General features: G+C 36.5%; 1 protein-coding gene and 1 long non-coding RNA gene across 6 annotated transcripts; both read right to left on the bottom strand.

Annotated features, from left to right (window-relative positions):
• Window positions 1-23,804, bottom strand: LOC136217651 (uncharacterized). Of its 5 annotated transcripts, none has more exons than XM_066004266.1 (26): window positions 23,372-23,804; window positions 21,574-21,774; window positions 20,248-20,583; window positions 18,933-19,087; window positions 15,610-15,846; window positions 15,106-15,215; window positions 14,910-14,987; window positions 14,720-14,826; window positions 14,122-14,216; window positions 13,917-14,047; window positions 13,684-13,787; window positions 13,540-13,617; window positions 13,334-13,412; window positions 12,977-13,145; window positions 11,138-11,208; window positions 9,834-9,914; window positions 9,664-9,740; window positions 5,500-5,596; window positions 5,370-5,429; window positions 4,686-4,740; window positions 4,185-4,585; window positions 3,294-4,108; window positions 2,343-3,210; window positions 1,685-2,263; window positions 1,488-1,546; window positions 1-327 (listed from the first exon to the last, which is right to left on the bottom strand). In XM_066004266.1, the coding sequence occupies exons 3-26, from the start codon at window positions 20,568-20,570 to the stop codon at window positions 132-134; spliced, it is 5,025 nt and encodes a 1,674-aa protein (XP_065860338.1). In that variant the 5' UTR covers window positions 20,571-20,583; window positions 21,574-21,774; window positions 23,372-23,804; the 3' UTR covers window positions 1-131. The 5 variants fall into 5 exon arrangements, with proteins under 5 accessions (XP_065860338.1, XP_065860339.1, XP_065860337.1 ...); XM_066004267.1 differs by having other exon boundaries at window positions 21,574-21,683; XM_066004265.1 differs by lacking the exon at window positions 21,574-21,774 and having other exon boundaries at window positions 23,372-23,504; window positions 23,685-23,788.
• On the bottom strand, window positions 16,986-18,122 carry LOC136217652 (uncharacterized). Its single transcript, XR_010683519.1, has 3 exons — window positions 17,950-18,122; window positions 17,279-17,869; window positions 16,986-17,115 (listed from the first exon to the last, which is right to left on the bottom strand). It is a non-coding gene; the product is annotated as an uncharacterized lncRNA (long non-coding RNA).
• Window positions 23,805-27,742: the final 3,938 nt, after the last annotated feature.

Below are 27,742 nucleotides of genomic sequence, written 5' to 3'. Positions count from 1 at the left end.
GGATTAAATCCATAATTGCTTTCATAAATAAACAATGAAGATCCACTCTACAAAAATTGGATCAGGCAGCAACAATTAATTTGGTCAAATTAAACTTGGTCTCCGTTCCAAGACATTTATGGTGAATTTTCTCATAGTTTAGTGAGTTTCTTAGTATACCACTTTGATAGACGTTCCATCCTGAGTGAAAGATCAACATGTTTCGCAAAATAAGATTGAGCATTATCCATCATCACATCTATGTCATGATTCACTGCTTCTAAACTCCGGTAATAACTATTCTCCAACCTTGATCGGATTATTTCAGGACACAGAGGAACTGGAAACCTGCAACAATATTCCCCAAACACCTAAACATTGTATTACTCATGATACATGACCAAACGTTCAAATCATATCAACAAACGTAAACATCATGCATGCCACCCCTAATCATTATGATTTTAGTGGATTGAGTCCTTGATCTTTCATTTCAATACATTAAGTCTTTCAATTTTCTATTTTTGGTCACGTTAAGCAGAAAAGTCGCTCTAGAACAGTTCGGAAACAGTTTTTTTACATGTGACGGGATAGGTATGCATTTACCACTCCATCCCCAAATGTTTACGGGACGGTTTCGGGGAATCCCCATTAAATGATTCGGGAATTTTTTCATCCCCATCCTCTCCCCATACGATTTCTGGGAAACCCTATGCCCAATAAATTAATAATATTAATTTTTTATATATACAAAAATTTAATTATAATATTTAAAAAAAATAACCAAAAACATTTAATATTGTACTGGTTACAGTTATAGTAACCAGCAACAATTGTATTGGTTACATTACATTTTTTGTTTATAAAAAGTTACCAATTTATTATGATACATTGATATAAAAATAATGGTTCGAAATTAAAATTAATAATTTTATTCGGAGATCCCCACGGAAATTTACACGATAACGGGGCGGGGATCCTCACGGGGCGGATATAGCAATCCCCATCTCCATTTAGGTTTCGGGGGAAAAAATGTCCCCGTCCCCATCCCTATCCCCAATTTTTACGGTTATTTCCCATCCGTCGGTTCGGATACCCGTGGTTTTCGGATAATCCTCTCCCCATTGCCACCCTTACTATAGAGAAACTATAAAAACCTTATTTTTATAAAAAGATACAATTTCGACACAAATAAAATGTGTAACGCTCTTTAACTGAATTAAATGTTGACAACTAACTAATGGCAAGCATGAGCTTATCGTGACAAAATATAAATGATAAATAAAAGATCAAGGACTGAATACGCCAAAATCAAAATGATCAGGACCACAAGATGTTTTTGCCAACTACTATTCTCCTTTCTACACAATTAAATGCAGAAAAATGTGTCCATTAAGGACAAATAATAATTGGAATTCATGTTTTCATGACCCAAAAAAAAATTTAATGCACATAACCAGAGAAATGAATGAGAATAAGGTTTAGAAGTCGTCAAATGCCATATGTACCTGTTAAAGAAATCCAACCTATGAGATGCCTCATTCAGTTTTTGTATTCCGTAATAATCCTGTGTACATAGAGAAGAATCTATCAAGAACCTGATGAACTTCTTATAACATGTCATCATGATCGCAAATATAGTGAACTTCTTTATGCAGATTTCTGACCAACTAAAGTTGATGAAAAGGGGAATATGAAAAGATACCTGATTTTTGCTCACTGATCGTTCTAATTTTTCAAAAGCGGATAACAAGTTGTCTCTTGTCACTAAATCAATATGAGGGTGCTCCCATGGCATGTCAGGATCATGCAGTTCCCAAGGACTGTGACGATGGCAATCAGATTCATCACTCTTGTAGCGGATGGTATATCTCTCCCACGGACTATCAGGAAACTCCTTTGACTTTGCTTCTGAAGAAACAACCCTACCGTCCCACCAGCTGCCATCTTCTCCATTTTCATTCCTCCACCACACCCGGCATTTATCCCTATGGCTCCAATTTCTACTGATAGCAGCATCATACCATGTTTTCTCAACAACAAAGTCAGGAAAATTGATCAGTTCAGGCAGGGTCAACTTGAATGCTTTACCGAATACATCAGATTGAGGATTTGTAAATCTAAGTACAATTTTACAGCAGCTATCCCCAGAACCAGGATACGTGGCATAATCAAGCCTTTCAACTTTGCAAATCTCCACAGCACTAAGACATCCTTTAATTGAAGTCCAGGGACCTACATCCGGTAGCTTATCTGATCTTGATTCAATATACTCTTGATGGCCCTTATATAACCAAAAGCCAAAAATAAATAAATGAACAGGGAGAACATAATAAATCTTACAGCTCAGTATGAGAAGATACCTGTCTCAAATACACGACTTCATCACCTAGCTGGGGAATATAACGATAACCATCCTCCAGTTCTGATAAGATCAGCCATGACAATTTCCTTGCAGGGTGACTTGGCTTTCTTGAAATCAAATATCTCGAGTCACTATCACCTCGCCTGTTTCTAGCACACCTTGACCTCACTATCCTTTCTTCAGATGGGAGCTCAGTACCATCATCATTCGATATCCCCACTAAGTCACGACCCAATTTCACCCTCTTCTTATAGTTCACATCATTTGGCTCCCGTGAAGTTGCCTTCATCTTCATTGATCTTGTTCTGCGTATTGCATCGGCAACATTCTCTTCCTCACTATGATCTGAATCCTCCAAATGAGCTCTGCTCTTTTGCAAGCTTTCCCTCTCTCGAACATCATACAAAGAAGTTGATCTACTGGAATCTTCATCTCTTGCTGCTACTCTCAGAAGCTGATTTTTCTGTTCTCGTGAGGGATTTTTATACATTATGTCTAGTGTATTTTCTTGAAATCCATTCTCTGATCCCCGATGCATAAGTATGGATGAAGGAGTTTGTAAGTCCCCTACTTTTATCTTTAACCTTGTTAACTTTGGAGGAGGATTCTCTTTTAGTCCCTGGCAATGATTTGAACCAGAATATTCACTTTCTCCCAATGAACCAAAATTTCTGCATTTATCAGAACCAGACAAATCTCGGACTCCATCATCTGGGGCTCCATTAATAGTGACTACAGAAGCACCACATTTTGATTTGAGATCAGCTGACAGTGATGGTGAAAATGTCAAACTACTCTGTACTAAAGCTGAAGGAACATGATCTTCAGTTCTTCCAGCCGGATCCACCTCAAACAGTTCCTGATCCCTGCAAGTCAAAAGTACCAAAACATTTATAGATCAAGCAAGTAAAACACATGACAAATACTTGATATTAGTGGTTTAACTTACTCTTTAATATTACTCATGCTTTCCAGTTGTGCATCATAATTAGCATCGAATCCAACAGAAGAATCACCTGGAGTCGCATCTCCTAATCTTGAATGCTTGGAAGAACGGGTCTTGACCTCTCCCCATCTGATTTTTCCTTCATTCTCACCAGAAAATCTCCCTATTTCGTTTTCAGCCTTTGCAGGGTACGCAATGCCAGTAATATTACCTTTATTATGGTTTTCAGACAACTCCAGACCAAATCCATTCGAGGAACACGACCCTGGATCTTTGGAGCTACTGCTTATCCCAATTTCTTGAAGAGATTGGCTACATGAAGTTACATTATCAATTTGTCTCTGAACATTGATTATGTTATCTGGAGATACAGGCTTCTTTGAGTGACGCAATGAAAACTTCAAGACTAGTTTCTTCCTGTCTCCCACATTTGGTTGAGATTCAGGAAGCTCAGGACATTTGGCTATTTTCTCAGCATCAAGTGCATGCATTTCTTCTTTTGTATATTTATCTTCCGCGATATGCAAGTATCCTTCAGTTATATTTCTTTCAGTGATTGAATCTTGGAAACCTGATTCGCTGCTGGATGTATCATCTTCTGAATCATCTCCATCAGTAGATGAACCTTTAATTCTGGAAAACATATTTATAGCATTGCGTGCTGCAACACGCTGAGGCCGGGATGGCTTGCCCCTGGAAGATGTCCTCTTGGGAACTTTGCGGCCACTTTTTTGTTTCTTAACTCCATTACTTCCAGATACCAAGCCATCACGTTCATTCAAATTCCTCTTCTTGACACGCCTCCCCGAGGACCCAACCTGAGAAGCCATATATAACAATTATTTAGGAAGTTAAAAGAAGAAGATCAAAAATGAATTGCTAGAGATGGATTACATCAGTCTTGTGTTTTCTTCTTCTTGACCTACGAAGACCATCTTCCCGATCATGATCAATGTCACTGTCCTCCATGCTACAATCTGAGTCACTGGGAGAGATGTAACGCAAACTACCTTGCTCACCTTCACTCGGGCAGTCTTCCGCAAGATTATACTCTGAATCAGCGTCATCACTTATGATTTCAATTTCTGGTTCCCAGAAAATGGCATCTAAAAACTCGGGTAGTGGCTCAATCATTCTATCCAAGTCTTCTAAAGGAGGCATTTGATAATCTAGGCCTAAACTGAAATCTGGACCAACAGTAAATTTTATAGATGGAGGGCGCCACTCAACACCAAGAGCACCAAGTCTCCGTTGCTGGAACATTGTCTGGTAAGGTTCTGGATACGGAATAAAACCTAAAATGGCATTGAACCATAGTGTCAAGGATTATCTATTTAATATTAATTGAATAATATATCATATAATAGGGCACATTTAAAGAAGCCATAAGCATACTGGAATCACAGATAGGGTCCTGAAGATTCCTTCGATGTGGAGGGAGCTGTGACTCCTGCATCACAAGTGATTTGAGCTTAACAAACAGAACAGAAATAACAGACGTGAAAAAAAGTTGAGCACCTAACCAGTTGCCTAAGTTGCAAGGAATCAGAAGACTGGGATTGCAAGAAACTGCTTATTTAAGAATAATTGTCATATTCAGTGTTGTTTATATGACCAGTTTTTATGTTATTTTATCTGACCAGTTATTATCTCTGACACACACATGCGCCACACAAATGTCCCCAAGGCTTAAAGTGTGTACAACACAAGCTCATCTTACTAGGTTTGAAAATTCACCAATTAATAGGGTTGCCAAGATTCGAACCCTTGATCAGTTGGTCTAAGAGGCTCCGATATCATGTCAAAGAACCATTGGAACCAAAAGTTTAAGCTGATAGATAATGCCCAATTGAGCTAGTTAACTCAAAGGACTGATCCCCTAGAATAATTCAAATCCACATCATTATCTCCCTCACCAACCATACTAATGAATGTGAAAGTCTACCTAAATTTGTCAATTCACTAGATTGGTATTGCATTTGTACATCCTTACAGCGGTAAATTGCTCAATTTTTTTTTGGTTCGGTAACATAAGAGTAAAAGGAAGCATACAGAAAGTAAAATTCAATGCGAACCAACCTGATCAAGAACATTTCCAGAAGCATCTCTGATAACTGGCAGATAATCACCAAGGAAGAACTAAAGAGAATTGTAACATACAATCAAAAAGCTGTAAGAGACCATTAATAATCAAGAGAACTTCCAATACCTGATCGTATTTGGCATCCTTCTGCGACTCACCCTGGCCAGTGTTTATCAAATGTATCTGGCCAACATCATCTGAAAGCACTATTGATGTTCCATCCCTAGATGATGAAGAAAATATGTCAAAAAGGGGGGAAAAGACTGGCTTCTTTGGGGAAAGAGGGAATAGAATGGTGAAAAGGGATGAGCAAAAAGAAGTTGTAGACACATCACAGATAATTTGAAGTTCCCAGAAAAGAAACATTGCTAAGAGAACTGATGAAGAATATCAAACTACGACACAGCTTACCAGAAAGAAACGAAAATATGGAGTAAAGCACACAATCCAGGGACATATATAAAATGATCATATAATATGATAACTCTATATCGACAATAATGATTTAGATAAACAAAAACATAAACGAGGTTTAGCTTGCACAGGAAATTGGATAGACTGTCAATCTCTGACATTGATTTACAAAGACAACCCACTTATCGACTCATTTAACAAGATTATCATTTTTGTTAGATTTGTATTATATATAATCATGTGCAATATATATAGATTGCATAACACGATCGATTATGATATGGAAACTCATTTTGACACCCTATTGGATATGATCACATCACAAGACTGAAATATAGTCAACTGTCAATTAATATTGACTTCTTTTACATAAGTCAACATACAACAACAAAGCCTTAGTCCCGAAATGATTCGGGGTCGGCTAACATGAACCATCATATAAAACCGTGAAATCAAATCGTGTCAGCGACATAAATTCTCTCTCTCCCCACTCCGTCCTATCCACTACCATATTTTCCTCAATCCTCAATAAACTCATACCACTATCGATCACTCTTTTCCAAGTTTGCTTAGGTCTTCCTCTACCCCTCACCATTACATCCCTTTGCCACTCTTCAGTCCTCCTAACCGGCGCATCAAGCGCTCTTCATTTTACAGGGCCAAACCACCTTAGTCGGTTTTCCCTCATTTTATTCTCAGTAGATGTAACCCCTACTTTTGTCCTAATTATTTCATTACTCACCCGATCCTTTCTCGTATGACCACACATCCATCTCAACATACGTATCTCCGCCACCGACATCTTATGAATGTGACAGTGTTTCATTGCACAACACTCCATACCATATAACAATGCAGGTCTAATTGTCGTGCGGTAGAATTTTCCCTTCAATCTATTAAGCATGTCGGGGTCACAAAGGAAACCCGTAGCACTCTTCCACTTCGACCAACTAGATTTAATTCTATGAGCAACATCTCCATCTACTTCTCCATCCGTTTGGATAACAGACCCTAAATACCGGAAGCAATCTGAGCCCTGGACAACTCTCCCATCCAGGATGATTGTCTCTGCCTCCCTACTCCTATCGCCGCTAAACTTACACTCCAAATATTCTGTCTTACTACGACTCAACTTAAAGCCTCTAGATTCCAAAGTTTGTCTCCATAGTTCCAACTTCCTCTCCACGCCTCATCTGCAAACAACATGCACCATGGTATACCATCTTGAAGTGAACCCATTAGTTCATCCATAACGATGGCAAAAAGAAATGGGCTAAGTGCGGAACCTTGATGCACTCCAATCGTAATAGGGAACTCTTCAGTGTTCCCAACATCGGTAAATACACTCGTGCTCGCTCCCTCATACATGTTCTTCATGATGTCAATATATTTCCGCGAAATGTCTTTCCTTATTAACGCCCACCAAAGTACTTCCCTTGGTACCTTATTATATGCCTTCTCCAAGTCAATAAAAACCATATGCAAGTCGATAGTGCTCCATTAATTGTCTCATTAGATGGATGGCTTCCATAGTTGATCTTCCCGTCATAAAACCAAACTGGTTTTCCGAGATCTTCGTCGTCCTCCTTAGCCTTTGTTCGATCACTCACTCCTAAAGTTTCATAGTGTGACTCGTTAATTTGATTCCTCGATAGTTGGCACAATCGAGGACATCGCCTTTGTTCTTATACAAAGGGATTAGGATACTTTTCCTCCATTCTGATGGCATCTTATTGTTTCTCCAAATTTTATTGAAGAACGTCGTCAACCATTCGATTCCTCTCTCTCCCAAACATCTCCAAATCTTAATAGGGATGCCATCATATATGAACTAATATAAACTGGTATCTATTTCTAGTGATTGAATTGGTAATTCTAGACCTAGTATGATGAGTAAAAATCTGCACAACTCAAGCTTCTAACATCACAATAAACTTGACTTGTTTTAGTTGATAGATGCAAATCAAGTCATCCAGTTATTAGTTAACCTTTTTCCTCTTCTGCCACATAAATTTCTCTAAAAAGCTGATTTAGCCCTCGTAGAAAACCATGTAAATAGAAAGAAATACATGGGATACCATGTGATCTAAGAGACTACATAATATAATTTACTTAAGAGCAATGCCTATATACAAGGTTCTCCCTAAATTACTCCTACAATTAAACAAACATAAACATAGAGACCATACTAACAGCAATCTCGCTGGCAGCAGCCTAAGTAGCCTAAGCATGTTTACATCTATTACACTCCCCTCAAGCTGGAGGGTAGATATTAATCATGCTCAGCTTGCTACAGATAACATAGTCTTAGAAACAATACCACTCCAAACAACATCACTCAAAGAAACTCAAGGTTCTTTAGGACATAAACATAATCTGGAGAATGCAATCCAGAAGAACAAACTGGACAGGCAGATAGGGAACGGAGAACAAGCTTCGTCGGAAAGGAGAAGCAGAACCCAGTTGAAGAAACAGCAGCAACGTCAAAACAAAGAAGGAAATTCACAGGAAAACTAACCGGACTGGCAGAGAGAGGAGAAAGAGGAATGCAATAAGCACTGCCAACCCTCACAGAAAATCCAAACTCCAAATCAAGTTGCATGGACTAAACATGAAGGAAAATGACGAGGCGACGCCGAAACAGCAAATGACGCCATCAACTCCCAGAAAAGGGTAGAAGAATGAGACCTATTATGGAACATACAATGCATTACAGATGTATGATCATTGCGCTTCAACGCCGGAAAAGGAGTTGCCAGATAATTTTCTAACCTTAATTTTAGAATTACCCAAACTAATTTCAGTAACAATTTTCTTGTCACTACCTTCTCAATAATAGAACCACCAAACAGAGACGTCACCAGTCTCTGTCAAAGATGCCGACACACAACAGCAAGACCCAGGGAAAACAAACGTCTCTGTCAAAGATGCTGACACACAGCAGCAAGACCCAGGGGAAACAAACGTCTCTGTCAAAGATGCTGACACACAGCAGCAAGACCCAGGGGAAACAAACTGGACAGACACGTTGGAAATAGACAGGCGAGGCGACGGAAGAAAAACAGCAGCGAACGGACAAGCCACAAGCCCCCAAGCGCCTGTGCATTGTCGTGGTGGCGGAAGATGAAGCGGAGCGTGTGACGCACACGAGAGGATTCCGGCGACCAGATTTTACTGCTTAGCCAATCAACAACAGGGGAAGCTGGTAAGGGGGGTGGTGAGACAAGCTGGCTTGAAAAGAAATTCAACCGAAGGAACAGAGGTATACTTCTTGCATAGCAGAACAAAATTCTGGGATCTAAACCCATAAACCAAAAAACAGAAGCCAAATGAGGCTCTGATACCATGTAGAAAACCATGTAAATAAAAAGAAATACATGGGATACCATGTAATCTGAAATACTACATAATATAATTTATTAAGAGCAATTCATACACATATGTGTATAAGGTTCTCCCTAAAGTACTCCTACAATTAAGCAAACATAGGGACCCTACTAGCAGTCATCTATCTGTCACAGCAGCCTAAGTAACCTAAGCATGCTTACATTTATTACAGCCCCGAAACGCAAATAATGCAATAATGCACTAGCAACTCTCAAGGTGTTGTGCCTTCGGTACTGAAGGGACCTATAGATTAACCTCAAGAGGAAGAAGATGGTCTACCAAACTTGACTGGAAAAGAATAGGAAAAAGAATGTACAAATAAAATCCACTTATCTTTCACATATTAAGATTGCTTATAAATCAAACAAGTAAACATAAGGAAAGTATTCAAGCACATCCTGCACACTGAAATAGTCAAATGGGAAGCGCGACTATTGAATAAAGAACAAAACCAAATTATCAGATCATAATATATTGTTATTCACTTACGGAGAAAATTTTCCATCAACCAACTTGAAACGCCCCAGTCCAATTTCATATACTCGGATAGGAACTCCCTCCCATATCTACGATGGAAAATACCATAGAAAAGTTAAAACAAGTGACAGACATCAGCAGCTCAATAGGTAATTAAGAACATACATAAAGAGAGAACATACATCCCAGACTATTGTTCTCCCATCATACCCTGCACTCATAGCTATCCGAGGGTTGAAAGGATGAACATCTAACACATAAGACTGCCAAAAAGCAATAAGAAAGCAGTCAATAAGTGAGGCAAAATGTGTGTGAGAAAATAATGTTTTCAGATGAAGGCAACCCCTTAGCAGAAATTATATAAATAATTTCGCCGTTTTACCAAATCTATACTATATATAATAACAGAAACAAGGAGAAACGAACAAGAAGAGTTTTAGATGTATTTTTGATGAGTTGTCAAAATAGTAACAAAGGAAAATTGAAAAGTCATATATATATATATATATATTTTACAATAAATTGAATTCATTCCCTGTATATTAGTGTTGGATCAAAATTGAAAAGAGTATTAACGACAAATTCAGATGGTACTATTTAGCATGTGAAATTTTCCGAAAGAAAGTAAAATGATACATTTTGGTGTGAGGAATGCAAAAAAAAAAAAAAAAAACCAAGAACTACAATTCCAAGGTATAACTTAATAATAAAATAACAATGATTTGTCTTTCAATATTAAACAAAATTATAAGAATATATTTTTCTTTCATGTCAGATGTTAATATGAAGTGGACCTTTAACTACCAGCTTGAGCTTTTAGTTCAAATGGTTCGACTTGACATTAGAGCCACTTTGACCAAGTGGTGTAGGGTTCGATTCCTGACAGCTCCATGTGTTGATTTAATTGCAGGCCATGGTAATATGGGTCCGTGTTGTGCACACTTCAAGCCCAGTGGACATTCGTGTGTGGGCGTGTGTCGGAGATTAGTATATGATTGGGCCTTAACTATAAGCTTGAGCTTTTTAGTTCAATTGGTTCCATGACATTTCACAACTACGGACATGGTTCCATGACATTTCACAACTACGGACATAAGCTCACGAAAGTAGTTTAAGGCTTAAGTGATTCTACCACATTTGTAATTTTCGAAAGAGAAATTATACAAAGTTCTTTTTTTCAAAACTATTCTTTTTTTTAAACTTAAAATTATTTTGAAACAAAATATTAATATCATTATATGCAAATCATACATAATTAAAAAAATATTAAAATATTAAATTTCTTTAGAAAATTTTTATCGACCCGCGCAACGCGCGGACACAATTCTAGTTCCTAATATAACCAAGAGTTGCAGAGGTAAAACAACAAATTTGTTACAAACATTAAGTAAATGCTCTAGAGCAGGTTCAGCGGGATAGACAAGGCAATGGCAAAACTACCATCATCAATCCACAATATAAATTAGGACATGAAGAAACCACTTACAGATGCCGTATGACCAGTCAAAGAATGTACTAAGCTACTATCAGCTGCATTCCAAACACATATTCTGCAATCTGTACAAATTGAACAGAATTTTCAAACCAGAACATGAATACCAATGTAGAGAAAACCCTCTTGAAGGACGAGGATCAAATATTACGAAAGGGTTAAATATCTTCATATCTACATTTATTTGGATCACAAGCCCATCTCAACAAACTAGATTGCAAGAACTAGATATTAAGAAACCAGATTTCGAAATTGCTTTTCATGTTTGTTCACTTTATTATTAGAATGCAAGGCACTCTGACAGCCACACTGTAAGATGCATGTGAAATGACTCATAAGCTATTATGCACGGAAACTCTTCATGACATGCATTTCCCCGTTTCCGGCAGATGTGGGAAATGGAATTCTCGGAAACTGATACAAAACGTTTCCGTAATTATCCAAAATATGAAACGTGTCTCTCAGTTTTTAAACGGTTTCATCTGTCTATTTCCATTAAAATTCTGAAAATTCAAACTTTCTATTCTACAATTCCTATTCAGTCTAAGACATAGTTGGTATATCGAGATTCGAATCGTGACTCGAAATCTCATTTTGTGAATCGAGACTCATGAATCGAACCAAACCATAAGATTCCGATCAAACGCAAAATATTATAAAAAATAAAATATTAACCATGTTTAACTTTAAATATGAGTCTAAAAATGCAATTTTAATATCCAAATAGAAATTATATCAAGTTATCATCTAAATACTTAGAGTTAAAATTTAATGCAATCCTAATAAAACTAATTGTCAAACAATGCATCAACATCAGAAGAATCAGCATCATCTTCTTCGTCCATAACCAAGCTTTCCATAAGTTAATAACAAATAAATAGAAGAGAAGTTTTGGAATAAATTATTTGAAACATCTGTAAGTTTGTAACTCATAATTTCATAACTCATCATAATTTAATAATTCTGCAGTTTTTTTTTTTTTTGTTTTATAAAAGTTCAAGAGTCATCTCCCTCCCCAATTCTGTGTACGATTTATCCGGTTTTTAAAAATTAATTTATTTTTTTTTTCAAATAGTGCCATGAATCGGCCGAATCTCGATTCGGCCTATTCAGGAAGGTTTCGAGTCGTACCATAGATACGACTCGAAATCTGCCTGACTCGTATCGAATCGTATGAGTCGACTCGCGATGGTCTAAGATTAGGAAAATTAAAACTTCCTATTTGACTGATAATTTGTCCATTGTATCCTTCAATTTAAAGAATTTACCTATATTTCTTTCTCCTATAATACTTGTCTCCTGAATCTCGATTGAGCTTGTAGTTTCTTCATCTTGTTCTTAGTTCTTATTTTTTCTGGTATATTATTATATTTTTAATATTTATAAATATAACCCTATATTTTTAGAGGGCGAGCCTTGGCGCAGCGGTAAACGTTGTTGTCGTGTGACCAAGAGGTCACGGGTTCGAGTCTTAGGAGCGGCCTCTTGCCAAATAAATTGGCAGGGGAAGGCTTGCCCCCAGTACACCCTTGTGGTGGGACCCCTCCCCGGACCCTCGCTCAGCGGGGACGCGTAGTGCGACCGGGCCGCCCTTTATGACCCTATATTTTTAATATTTACTCGTTTCCCCCGCGTTTCCGCTTCCTATGTTTTTTAAAATTACGTTTTCCGGTATTCGTTTCCGTTTCCGTGCAACATAGCTCGTAAGCAACATTTTCAAAAGAAAGCAAACATGGAAAGATATCTTCTACAAAACAAAAGCACAAAAAGATGCAATATTTGTGAGAAGAATAAAAGGAACAAACCATGTAAACATTATAAAAACTATTATACCCATTATAGCTGCAAGCACAAAACGGTTATCCAAGCTCCACACAATCATATTAACGCCGCGAGGAGTTGGAAGAATTCTCTGGCGTGGACCTCCACGTGGCGGTTGTGGAGGCAGTGGGGGAGGTGGAACCTTCAGATGATAAAGCTTTGTCCAGCGTAAAGATTTTCCCTAAAATTATATAAGGACTATAAGGGAAACTCCATCTAAATTATGTGAAGTAATTTCATTAAACTCATTTTCAGTATTCAATACTTTATGAAGCTGGTGGTACAAAACAAAATTATTCTGAAAGTGTTCACAAAAAAAACCTATGCCTACTCAAAATCACACACTGAAAACAATACAGAGGATCTCACATGGGATCTACGTGATCTAGGAGCCCATATTATTGCGCTACCATCACGAGAACAGGTAACAATGTTGTCATGACAGAACCTGAAAGCAATGGAATTTTAAGTAGATAGTACATTTGTCAATAAATAAAACACTGGTTCTTGTGCCCAGACAGCCAAAAAAGAGATAAATTATAGATACCAATGGAGCAAAGCAACAATTCACGAACCAGGTATTTTTAAATTTAGGAATACGCTCCTCCTTCAAGGTGTCGGGCAATGAAGATCTTGATGCTGCAGTACAGCCACTGCAGTAGTACGGTTGATGTGAGATTGTAAGTGGAATTACCATTTAACATAAAAACCTGACTGACCTGAATTGGACATAATTGACATCATTCTCATGGCCAGACAATACATCAATCTCATGAATTAATTGTTCTGAGTCATCTGTGCTAGATTTGCAGGCACTCCAAACCTGTATATGTTTGGATATTAGCAAAATAAACCACAGCTACAGAAAAAGCAACAAACAAAAGTTCTATATAGTATAATAACTGATGAATAAAAAAAGATACGCTTTCAGGAGTTTATATGTTCAACACACCCTCGCTAAGGTGTCTGAGCTACCAGTGACAAACACTGTCCCGTTAGCATTGTAAGCACAACATAAAATCTGATTGCTCTGCAAACCATTGCTCGAGGAGGGACCGGTACTAGATGGAACATTATCCTTACCTGCAAAGAATATGTCAATAAAGATAATCGGCCTGCACAAGTATCACATAACAAGCTTATGGGAAGCATCTAACCAGCAACACTGTTTGAAGGTTTTGGCACATAAATTCGTGGACTGCAATGGGAATATCTAGCATCCCAGATTCGACAAGTTCCATCATCTGATGACCTACAAAATTCAGCAGAGTAAACTCACAACAGAAATAACTTATTTTCTACAAACTGAAAAATTTAGAAAACATATATCGCATGCAAATTCCAAACATGTCAAAATGCAATATACACTATTGCCCCATCAGTTCATGATGCACACCTACACAATATCGAATCATGCAATTGATCCAGTATTTCTTTGGTAAATTACACATGCTTGTTATTCATAATTAGTTATTTTTGACATTAACAAATGGATCTGTCTCATTTTTCTACTGTACATTACAGTCTAAGGGAATCATATTTGTACTCCAACCAGGTATTATCTAAAACAAACAATCAAAGCCATGGTTTCTTATCTTAAAACTTCCTAGAAAACTTCTTAAGAGACCCAAGTAAATAGCAAGCAGATTAAATATTTTACATCAAAGTCAAATCTCAAATTAGGCTTAACTTCTAAAACAGCACAGCAGATTAATCAAGAAATAATCAGACAATATTTTAAGAAATAAGACTCACGATAAAAGCTGGTATACAGAACTAGGCCTGGGACTAAAAGCAATAGCAGTAACAGCTCCAGTATGCCCTCGCAACACTGAAATTGGCAACCCATCTGGCAAGCGCCACTGCAGTAAACCAAAAATCATTTAGTAATCAAATAATACAGAATACAGCATGCTTAAAGGTGAAGATGTGAAGTAGGTCTTACTACTCGGATGACAAAATCGTTAGAAGCAGATGCCACTAAAGCATTGTTTGAACTCACAGCCAAGTCAGTAATATCACCCTTGAGAACATGGCAACATGCAATGAGGAAACTATATCAAGATAGAGAGGATAACAAAATTTCAAAAGCTATTCTGAAGTCTTACAATACAATATTAGAATGGGCAATTCAGACTTACTTCATGGCCTTTGCAACTTGACAAGCAAAATGCAGTTTCCATCGACCAAATCTTGACAAGTCGATCATCCGAACCAGTAATTACATATCTTCCTGAGCGGTCAAATATAGCTGCAGAGAGATGGGCAATGTTATTTCCAAAACATTGTTTATCAAAAGAAATGCCAACATGAAACTTGGCATAAAAGAGGCAAGGAAATAAAAAAATCTACACTAGGTTTGGCAACTATTTTGATACGAAAGATACAATATTCTCAATTATTAAATTATTTGCAAATTAAGAAATTTCCCCTTACTGTTTACCAGATTAGTTTGGCATATCTTATGAACAGTGATACTGACAATAATGCCTCTGAAACAAACTAACGGCTCTTACTTTTAAAACCAGTAACCAAATATTATTGAAAAAAGAAACTACTTTGAAAAGTAATAAATGAGCCACAATCTAGAGAACCATAAATATCTATATGTTAATTTAGAAGTTCAACGCGCTAGAAAACCATACCACAATACACAGCATCACGATGTCCCCTGCACTTCTTAATGTTTTGCATCTTTTGCACCATAGTCAATGGCTTAGCAATAGTGTAACATGTAGAGCGAATGGATGGAGCACGATGGTGCTTTACAAAACCTCCTCCAATTTCCCTTAGACCTAAACCATGAACTTGATCAGCTTGCATGTGTGGCCATCGCAGGTGCGAAGGAAGAAGCTTAGATTGCTTATGTGAACTCCTTTCAGCTGCAAAAACAGAGGAAGCAAACATTGGAAAAAACAGAGAGAAAATGATACAGCGGGTGCGCAGTGCGAGTTTAATAAAAAACCAACGCAAAGAAACAGCAAACACTGGAACAAATCTAGTAACCACTTGGACAAAACCAAGAGAACTGTGAGGAAATCTCAAGAGAAATTTTATTGAAATCTGAAAAACTACTACAATTCTAAGGTGTATTTATAGGCTAAGATAACCCTAAACCAAAAAGGAAAAGAAAAACAATTAAAGTAAACCTTAAAGTAAATATTCTGTACCCAAATTAGATTAGATTCGATTTGTGGCAGGTAGGTTGTGCAAATATGATTTGCAACAATCAATTCTTTTGATTGAATTGGGATTTCCAAATTTTCAATTTGGATTTGCTGACTATGTTGCACGGAAGCTCTTTCTCATTAGCGTTTTCGCGTTTCATGTCCGTTTCTGTTTCTTTTCTGTTTACATTACTGTTTCCTAGCTATATCTTATTTAAATAACGGTTCCGTTTCAGTTTCCGTTTCCATGCAACATAGATTGAGGCATGTGGCCTCCATCATCGAGTTTAATTCTGGATTTTCCAACCTACAGTCGGGTATGTAGAGGGGGAAATCTGCCACATTAAAAGTATTAGAATTTTCCCAACCATTGTGGTATCTCAATCTTGAAGGCATTCGTATTAATCCGTTCCACAACTTTAAAAGGATAGTATTCCTTCCGTTGGATGGAACTTGCAACATGTGACAACCTGTCTTTTCTCAAATAAACCATAATTTCATCATCCGGCTCAAATATTTGAAATTTTCGAAGTCTATCAACTTTTTCCTTCACCTTTACATTACTCCCATTCAAGAACTCCTTCCAGCCAACAATCATAGCTTTTTTTTTTCTTTTTGTAATTGGCTTCTTCTATGGTGTTGTCTTCTTAATTTGAGGCACTAGCATGTATCTTGCGCCGTAAATTGACAAGCATTTTGTCTACCGTCACGTAAATTTGTAAACTATCTAAATCAAATTGCCATGGCCTTCCAAATCCAAGTAAAACATGACAAGTATCCATATTAACAACATCACAATAAATATTATTAGAATATTTGCCAAAGATAATAGGAACTGAACACCTTTGGATTACCCGAATTGCACCGACATCTTTATCCACCTGATGCTATGTGGCTCACAATATGGTACAAGTGTCAATCCAAATATACAAACTGCTTTCTGACCGATGATATTCTCTTGGCTACCAAAGTTCTCCTTGAACCCTACATGTGGTGCAAAATAAGTTATGTCTTCGCTCATGATCATTCTTTTAAACCGTACAAATAAAATCTTTTCCCTCTTCATATTGTTCAACTATATTGATTGCTTGCCTCTTTGGACATTCATGAGAGTAGTGCCCAATTTCATTGCACTTGAAAATCTTACCAGAATGTGGTCTTGCATAAGGATCATTATTAGCTTTAGGTGGGTTAATTCCATTAGCTTGATGGTGCGGCTCACGTGTGTCTTTACCAAATTTTTGTATTGGCTTTGCTCCACTTGATTCAACCACTTGTGTGCCCTTATCAATCCCATTTGTATTAATGTTCCCAAAATTCTCGCTTCCATGTCTTCTATAGGTTTCCCTTGGCCTATCCTTCAATGACTGTTCATCTTTTAGGGCTAAATCCCGAGCATCTTGGACTTTAATGATCATCCAAACTCCAATCTTCTCACGGATAATTGGGTTTAGGCCTCCCAAATAATGAGAAGTTTGTTGGCTTTTTGTCTCTGACAAGTTAGTTCTCGCGGATACTCTATAAATTTCAGCAATATATTCATGCACAATTCTATTACCCTGCACACAATTATGATAAACCTTCGCTATAATAATTGTTTCACTTGATGCCAAAGAGATATAGATTCTTGACCACCCCTCCTACAACGTTCATTTATTGATCCCACCAAACTGCAGCTCCCACATTGAAACAAGGTAGTTCCAATTTAATTTTGTACTTGTCTACTCTTTCGTACCTTCTACGATCGTTTCAAATTCAGGATTAGGAACAACTTCACTCATCAAAGACATTTAAATCATCCTGAAGTTCAGGTCTTACTTCCATGTGACGCCTTACAATATTTCATTCAGCCCTTGGATGTCGAAGTTGATCATTGGGAAGATTAGCTTGTTCTTCTCTATTTTCCGCTTGTCTATCAACTTGATAGTTGATAGTTAGCTGTTGAATTGTGATTGTATTGCTTCAGGCATCTCTAACATAAAATTGTTGAGTAGTTCTGCTGGAACTTGCTCACTAGTGTCACCAAGTTGGACCATATTCTCAGCTTGAAGAAGTCTAGAGGACGACAAGTCTCTTGATACCAACTGATAGCAAGTGTGCAGTGCGACTTTAATAAATAAAAACTCGATGAAAAGAAATAACGAACACTAGACTAAATTCCATTTATCCGTTGCTTTTAGACTTTCAATGCAATTTATTTTCCTTTTTTCAAGTTTACCCTTAAGTTGGGATGAGAAAAATTCAACCAGGTTGTGTCTCCAAAAGTACTTATAAACTGCAATCAAGGAAGCAAGAGAAATGGACCAGGGTATTACAACAAATTGCAATTGCTCTTTCATGCTTGATGCATTATATTTGACGCTCCATAAAAGCTGAAAGCAATTTATTATGCCAATTAGCTAATAATGATGAATCCATAACATTGTCAGGAACTTCCAAGCAATGTTGTTTAATTATGAAACCTATGGCATGGTCCAGGAGTAGTCAAGCCGGGTCATCGGGATCCAATTAATTATCTTGCGAACTTCTATGAGCTAGAGCTTAAGACCATTACCTTGTATAGGGTGATTGGTCCCATAGTCATCATGTTTGCACATAGCTAATGCACCCAGTTCTAAAGCCCATAACCTCTTGGTTTTAAGATAAGAAACTTTTGGGAAGAATCAATACTCTCCATTGTACACAATATTAAAAATGAGGCATGAAATTGCAAAAGAAAGGATGTAAGCAGAGTACTGGTGGCAATATTCAAAAAATAATAATAATTTGGTAGAAGAGCATAATATTGAGGAACCACATACAATCTAGAAGTGAAAAGGAACCGGATCCCAGTAGCGTAGGAACATCTGCTGCATTTGGAGTATGTCCTCCAACCTTGCCACGTACAGGTGAGGCTAAATGCAAAAGCAGTTGCTTCAGAAGCTTTATCAGATGATCTTTTTCAATATGAGGATACCTGAATGTCATGCAGATAAATCCTTAGATCACAGATTAGCATAATTTAAATGAAAAGCAACACTACCACAAGAAAGTATTTAAACTCTAGAAAGGGAGATTTTTTTTTATATCCAAATATATCCTCCTTAAATTACAAAGTCCTCGGCTGAAAACTTGCGCATCATCCCTTTTATTCACTAAAAACTTGAATCTAGTTATAGTGACGTTTATATCACAAAGCATTCATTCAACTTGTTTTAGTGAGAGACTAGACCAGTAAAACCGATGAAATCCAACAAAAAATTCCAATACTTCAGTAATATTTGAATTGCTTGAGGAAATATATCTCAAGCCAATCATTTTTTTATTCATATATGTATATTTATCAAGGTTGTAAAAAACGCTAGGCGCTAGTCGGGCGGACAGGGCCCTCAAGGATTAATCGGGGATTAGTCGGAATTAATTGGGGATTAATCGGATTAGTATTTTTGTATTTTTTATTTGTTAATCAACAAATTATTATATAAATTCAATTAAAATATGAATTATACTATCCAAAAATAATAATATAAAATTATTTAATATAGAAAAACATGTATATTTGTAACATATATCTTTAAAAATGTGCAAACATCAACTTTTCAACAACAATATCATTGAAACAACTTAAAATTGAATTATAATAAACCAAAAAAATAAATTCATAATACTTTTTTTCATTGTCGCTTAGGCGGTACCTAGGCGGTCTAGGCGGCATCGAGGCGGCCTAGGCGGAGGCAAGACAGCTAAAAATCAGCTAGGAATCAATAAAACGCCTAGAGGGACTAATTGAAAAAAATCACGGCGGTTTCTCAATTTCGAGCGCCTAGGCGGTCCAGGCGGCCTTCGTTTCGAACAATGATATTTATGAAAACTATGATTGTAAGCAGCACTTATTTGAAATGAAGAAAAAGATCAAGCAAAAAGGTCCTTAGAGGCCAGCTAATCAACAATGCAATTCAAATTCCTAATGGCAATTGGAGAGATAATAATATCTCCAGCATCCATGCTGTAATTTATGTGATGATAAGTCACTAATGTGAGAAACAAGACACCATAGAGAAACAATGAGTTTCATGGATTTTCAATTACATGACCTTGCATGAAAACTAAAGATCACTATAAATTAAGAATATGTACCTCTCAACCAATTTATTGTAACTTAATGGAAGGGAGACACCATCATCATTTTCAATTCCACTAAGTGCACCACTTCTTGAAAACCATGCATGAGGTCTTCTTGCTAGAAGCTCGTGTTCCAAAAGCTCATTCCAAAATTGTCCAAAAGTTTTTTGGCAAGGCCCAAAAGATAGGAATTGCAAAATCAGAAAGTAAACTTCTCTAAGGTCTACGTCTACATCTGTTGTCTTTTGTTCTTCATGCTGAATCATCTCCAGTTCATTTTTTGAAGAATTACTCAAAGGTGCCTTGCTAATAGAAGATGCACGCTTCCAGAAATCCATTTTGTGGTACGATCTGAGAAAACAAGGAAGCACTTGTTCAGTGACTTTTCATTTAAGATATTGCATAGAAAGAGGGAATAACTATTAACACATCACAACAGATTCAATAACAACAACAAAAAAAAAAAAAAAAAAAAAAAAAACTTTATTTTTGCACAACAAATATCATTAAAAACAACACTGCCAGATTCAATATACATGAACAATAAACTGCTGTAAAAAAATGTTCTTTCCCATCCACGGAAGTATTTACGTGCGCAACACTAATTACAACATACTGCCTACAACTTGTACACTGTATCTCAATAATTTCGAGGAAATTTAAGTAGCGTGCAAATTTACACTGTACAATAGAATTGGGAACCTGCTCAAGATCACATGGAAAGTCTAGATCTAATCTAAATAACAAATTTGTAAAGCATTAGCATCACCCATGACTGACTTCCAGCTATTATACCACAGAACTGACCCTTTGCACCATCTATTTCCTTTTTTAAGGATGGTGGGATCTTAGGTTAAGGAGAGAGAGTTGTCACCATTGTATACAGGACCATTCGACCAAAAACAGAACAAGTAGACAAATATGAACAACAATGGCCAACATAGTATTTATGAAAGAGTTGAGTTTACCTGTAGAATAATACAACAGCACAAATCAGAAATAGCAGATGATCCAAACAGTTTTAACATTGCAGACCATTGAGGTCGGTTTAATATCTTGTATTATATCAGTAAAACAATTATTTAATTATCAGATCAAATTCCATTTAGGGAAGCTAGAAGTAAACCTCCTTTCATCTTATATTTCATACCTAAAAATCCAAAACCTAATTCATGATTATTTTATTCTTTTTGTATCACTTGAATTTAAATTCTCCACAAACTTGTTTACTCACTGATATCAACCATCACATAAAAGAACTTACGAGTTACAAGTGTTCAAGATCAAACATTCAATCAAATACATGTTATAACTTGTAACCAGTCGAAAAATTGGACCCACATGTAACTTCAGAGATATGAAAGAGAATTCGCCTCGATATGGCCTTGCATTTTTTTTTTCTTTTTCAACTTTCACACTACAGGAGACAAAACACTTTCTCCACCATCATTCTGGAAAAGGAGAACCAGCCAAACTGTAAAAATCCAAAACACAGACAAAGAAACAGTCTACAGAGGCAAAATCAGAGGACAGGAGAGAGGCCTGCAGTAGAATGAAGGGATAACTTAGAGTTTGTCAATAGCAATCACGTTATAACCTTCATTCCAAAAACTTATTTCACTTTTCTTTACCTTCACTCTTTATCATCAATTTAAAATACTATTGTCAAACTCAGATTTGTCATGGCTCTGTCCTGTCTTATAGGAAAATTATATAAATGATCCAGGGATTAATATTATTGTCGATTCTTGCCTTTGGAAATAAGAGTAATATGAAGCCTCAACTGCAACATTCAAGTTAAGACAAAAAAGATTGGAAGTGTGGCACCTATGTTGCAAGGAAACGGAAACGGATACGGAAACTGAAACAGATACAGGGAAACATAATTTCTGAAAAACATAGGAAACGGAAATGTGGGGGAAACGTGTAAATATTAAAAATATAGGGGCATATTTATAAATATTAAAAATATAATAATACATTAAAAAAACAAGATTGAAGAACAAGAGGAAGAAAGTCCAAGCTCAATCGAGATTCAAGAGACAAAGATTATAGGAAAAAGAAATGTGGGTAAGTTCTTTAAATTGAAGGATACAAGGAAGGAATTATCTCTCAAATAGGAAGTTTCAATTTTCCTAATCTTAGATTGAATAGGAATTGCAAAATAGAAAGTTTGAATTTTCAGAATTTTAATTGAAATAGGTAGGAAAAACCGAGCGTTTCATATTTTGGGTAATTACGGAAACGTTTCGCATCTGTTTCCCAGAGTTTCCGTTTCCACATCTGTCGGAAACAGGGAAACGCATGTTATGAAGAGTTTCCGTGCTTCATAGTGTGGCACTACTAGACCAAGAATGATCCACTAAGGTAATTAGATTTAATTAGTGTTAATGCAAACACAAAACAGTAAGACTAGAGGTACAATCTGTCAAGTATTCCATAGTAGTGCACAAAAGATTAGCTGTGTAAGTAGATTCTATGTTAAGTGTCAATTTTTCCCGATTTAAAGCTTGTATCAGTTACCAAAAGTCCGTAAATAAGCAAAATAAGAATCTCAAATTAGCAAAATTCTACTGAGAACAAGCTCAACCAACAACAGCAGCTAAAAGATCTAACTATCAATTTCACCAACAAAAGCAACTAAGACACCCTAAGTAAACACCCTTCAAGAACTGCCAAGTGTCAACTTGTCTAGTCATAAATCAACCTCCACAGTACTTATAGGACTGCAATTCAAAACGCATAGGATAACATTCAAATCCGATTTATTATTACCACAATTATAGAAGACTACTCGTTATATTGCACTTTCTCGCTAGAGTCTTATCAATTTTGACATGGATAACCCACAAAACTAACATGCTAAGTAAAACCCTAAGACGCGAATCTTCCTAAGGTGCCTTATTTTCCACTAGCTGAATATGCGCGACATTTAGGTTTAACAAGGAAACTGAACCAACAAAATCTCAGGTAGATAGCAATCAAGAAAAAGGAAAAATAAGCGAAAATCAAACAGAAGCTATTACCATACACAAATTAGGGGAGCATTGAAATTAAACTACTTAAGATCTGATAAATTAAAAAGGAAATGCAAAAACAAAACATGAAAGTTGAAGCAGAGTCGTTATTTATCACTCACATGAAAAGAAGATCGTTCTCTTTACAAATTTCTTGTTCTTCTTACTAAAAATCGGGATGGTTTCGATAAGAAAAACGCCGAGCTTCTTTCACTCATAATAGTAATGCAGGGAATTTGAGAGCTGGAAAAGAAACTGAAAACAAAAGAAAACTGACAATTGGCATATGAATTGAAAGGGAAAAAAGATGAAACCGAAAAAGGATAAAGATGTGGGACTCTGAATTTATATATTGAGACGAAAGGGAAAGAGAAATGGGGGCGAGGAATAATTATAATTTATAATGGACAAAAAAAAAAAAGCAGAGGCAGTTACATTTTGAATTTTGGTTTTTGGTTTTGATGTTCTTAAAGTCGGTTTTCCTGTTCAAAGAAACTGGACAAAGAACGAAGTGGATGTATTAAATTTTACGCGATTATTTATGCTTCAATTTCAATAATATTTGAAGAATGAGAATGTAAGATGATTAAGATTAATAGAGATTCCGTCCGAAAAGGAAAATTAATAAATAAGATTAATGCGTTATAAATTATAATTAGGGCACTATGAAATTTGATGGGTGGGACTCGTATTTCGAAATGACTCATATGCCCATCTGACTTTTTCTTAAAAATCGAGTAGTAATGAGAGTATCATAATGAATTTATATAAGCATAGGTTTCACATTTTTTTTTTGGAAAGATAAGCAAACCTTTATTGAACATCAGAAAAAAGAATAGAAACAATCAAAGGAGGTGGGTAAATCCACTCTTCACAAACAGAACCAGATTCAACCGCTCGAACTAAAGAATGAGCAGTTAAATTTGTTGAACGTTTAACCAACGAAAGTATAGGTTTCACATTTAATTAACCGTTTTGAGTTGGAAAACATAAGCTTGGCTAATAAGTTGGTTTCAAAGTAAGAACTAATCACGATTCTTGTAGTATTTATCTTAGTTTAAACTATTAAATTTTGGATAAATTGTAAAACTGGCTTAATTGATATAGATTCGTTTATATATTTAGACCTTTAGAAAAAAAAATTAAAAGTGTTTAGTTTAGTAAAAATTAGAGTAATTGATCTAAATATCTAAACCGGTTTTATAATTTACTTTTAAACTTTTTATAGTGTATTTTTTATATAGAAGTAGTAGTAATATAACTATGTACTAAATTAAATTCTTGTAACTAATTAAAAAATATATTTTATTTTTTTGATAAAAAAGCAAACTTGTATTAAACTGAATCAGAAAAGTTTGGATAACAAGCAGTAATAAAGAAAAGGAAAAATATCATAAAATAAGTGGTGATTAGATAGATCAGTCCCCCATCTAGTAAGTTTATGTGCGGCTACATTTAACTGTCATCCTTCATAGATGAACCTAATAGAAGTAAAGTGCTCAGCCGCCTCCCAAATATCTTCCACCACAGCATCAGTATAGCTAATGTTTCGCCTCCAAACGATATCTTCAATTGCAAGTTTAGAATCAAAAGAGATCAGTACCTCTGATAAGCCCCATTCCCTCACCTGATTTAATCCACACAAAATCGTCCTAAGTTCTCCATGTAGTACATACCAACAGGGACCAACAGACGTCGCTCCACATGCAAGAATGTCCCCGACTTCATCACGAAGAATAATTCCTACTGCTCCTTCAAGACAGTGTGGCTTGAACGTAATATCACAATTAAGCTTGACCTCTCCAATATGTGGATGTATTTCCTGAGGCGGGAGTTGTGGAGATCTATGGGTAGAGGCTTTGCGAGGGTCCTGTTGTAAGGCGTTTTTTGCACCCAGTAGGATTGCTTCGTTGCAAATAGGGTGATTTGCATGCAGAGATGAATTATGACTGAACCATATCATCCACAAGATAGAACAAAAAATCCTAAACTCGTGATTGGAGAGTAAGCGCTTGATCAAAATTAACCAATCAAGACAATTAATCCCTTGGACTTTATAGACCTTTTGAGGTAACTCCGATTGTTTCCAAATACTTTTAGTACGTTGACGCAACTTAAAAATGGGTAAGCTGGATCCGTCAGACATACCACACAAAATAAAAATGTTATCCACAACAATACCTTTTCGCCCGAGATTAGTAGTAGTTGGAAGGACGTCCTGGCTCAAGCTCCAAATGAAATGACGGATCTTCAACGACAAATTTAGAGACCAAAAAACTTCCAAAAAGAGTCAGGGGCCAAGGAGGAAGACGATACACAGTTCAAAATTTCATTGAGTGACAAGGTAGTCCCATAACCCACTTTGACCGTATATTGCTCTGAACGTGAATCTGGCCAAAAAAGATGATCGATACGGTTTGAATTCCATAGAGGGATACTCAGAATCATCGTTGCATCCTGAGGGTAAAAACATAACCGAATTAATTTTGAATTCCATACTAAACCATCCATAGTCATGAGAGAGGAAACGACTTAGGATGGGGGTAAATTTTGCATACCAACGACCTCATACAAGTTAAACCAGGAACCCAACGAGAATGAAAAATTTGAGTCATATTCCCATCCCTAATTCTCCACACACCCCCTTCAGTTATTATTTTCCAGACTGAGAGTAAACTTCTCTATACGAAGCTATCTTTATTGCAAAGAACATCGAGAACAGATTGATGGCCCAATATTTATGTGTAAAAATAATTGAGCATAGAGAATCTGGTCTTTCGATAATCCGCCAAACCTGTTTTGCCAAGAGAGTCTGATTGAGGGAGAAAATGTGACGAAATCCAAGCCCTCTATCTGTTTTAGGAGCACACAGCTTATGCCACTTGACCCAGTGGATACCCTTCCCCTTGTCTTTCTTATGGCACCAAAATCTGGCAATCATGTCTTGAAGCTCCTCACAAAAAGTTTTGGGCAAGAGAAAACAACTCATAACATACTGTGAAATTGCTTGGGCTACAACTTTTATTAGGACTTCCTTACCTGGTCGTGAAAGACATTTTTCATTCCATCCCCCAATCCTTTAAATAGTGTGCTTTTGGGTGTTTGAACCTCGCAAAATGACTCGTTTTTGGTAAAATAGTGTAGAAAACCCTCCGTTTCACTCACTTTCACTTGATTTCAAATGCTTTTCACTTGAAAATCATTCTTTTTCTCTCTTTTTCTTTTTGCAAATGTGAAATTTGTCCCTCCATCGTCCTGGCCGTTTCTTCTCCTTTTAGTAGTGGATAGGGGACAAAACTGTCAGAAAACTGGCTTAAAACTGCCTGAAACCATTAAGGATCACCGATCGAAGACCCTCATCCCCGATCGAGGAACAGGTCTTCGATCGAAGGTCCTTTTGGACTTCGAGTATTTTTTATTTCAGAAATGCTAGATCAAAATAGAATTTGATAGAATAAAGTGAAACGAACTAAATTGACTTAGAAAACAAGACCCAAGTCCTTAGCTCGTATCTCGCACAACGCGTCGTGTGAAGCCCACCTACACCAACTGTTAGCTAGAGTGTAATGTAAACTCATCACTAGGGCCGGAAAAGGTCTGTGCTCACAGGAGTGTAATAATATAAGGTTGGTATGAGTTTGTCTAGATATGGGTTGTAGTTGTATAAGTAGTATCCTTAATGTGTGTGTGCATACATATATGTGTATGTATTAACCTTTAATGAAATGTATTCATATAGTTCTAGTGTCAAACCCGACCTAAAATTAAGATCAGATAAGACGATGAGACATTACCACTGACTTATTATATAAACCAGTAGTAGTATCTCTCAAATAAGGCGAAAAATCAAAGCGAAAACCAAATTCTGGTTTAAAGCTAAAATGACCAACATATGTCGTTTCCAGCATAACTTTTTCATACGGAGTCCGATTAAGGCGATTCAAAAACCCTTGGAAACGTGAGATAATAATAAAGAACTTTCATTTAGGACTCCATGACAGATTCGGCCTATATCTGGTCGAAAAATGCATCACAAGATTCAGGTACGAATCTGATTTTCCAGCATCACCTATATAAACAAGTTATGACTTACTCATAACCCATATCACACTACTCCACAAGTTCTCAACTTCGGCTAATTATATATATATATATATAGACAATACATATCAAACAAAAGGACACTACCAAAAACAAGTTATACAAGTGTCCTTATACTATCCACATATATGTACATGAACAAAATGGATGCAATACCCTAGAGACGACTTGCACCTCGTAGCTGTAACCGAACCTCGTCCTAGGATCGAGTACCCCTCTCGGTACCTTGCACTTCTTCGCCTAAAACAAAACATTTGGAAAACATGAGACAAAAATCTCAATAAGAAATTATCAGCTATATAAATCAACTTTACTTAACATAACTACATATATATACATTTATAAAGGATTTAATCAAAACCTTGTAAAATATACTCAAAACTTAAGTTCAT

This window comes from Euphorbia lathyris, chromosome 2, assembly GCF_963576675.1.
Source record: "Euphorbia lathyris chromosome 2, ddEupLath1.1, whole genome shotgun sequence".
In the NCBI taxonomy this organism is placed as follows: domain Eukaryota; kingdom Viridiplantae; phylum Streptophyta; class Magnoliopsida; order Malpighiales; family Euphorbiaceae; genus Euphorbia; species Euphorbia lathyris.
The sequence above is the reverse complement of the archived record's forward strand: the minus strand, read 5'-3'. Positions and strand labels throughout refer to the sequence as shown.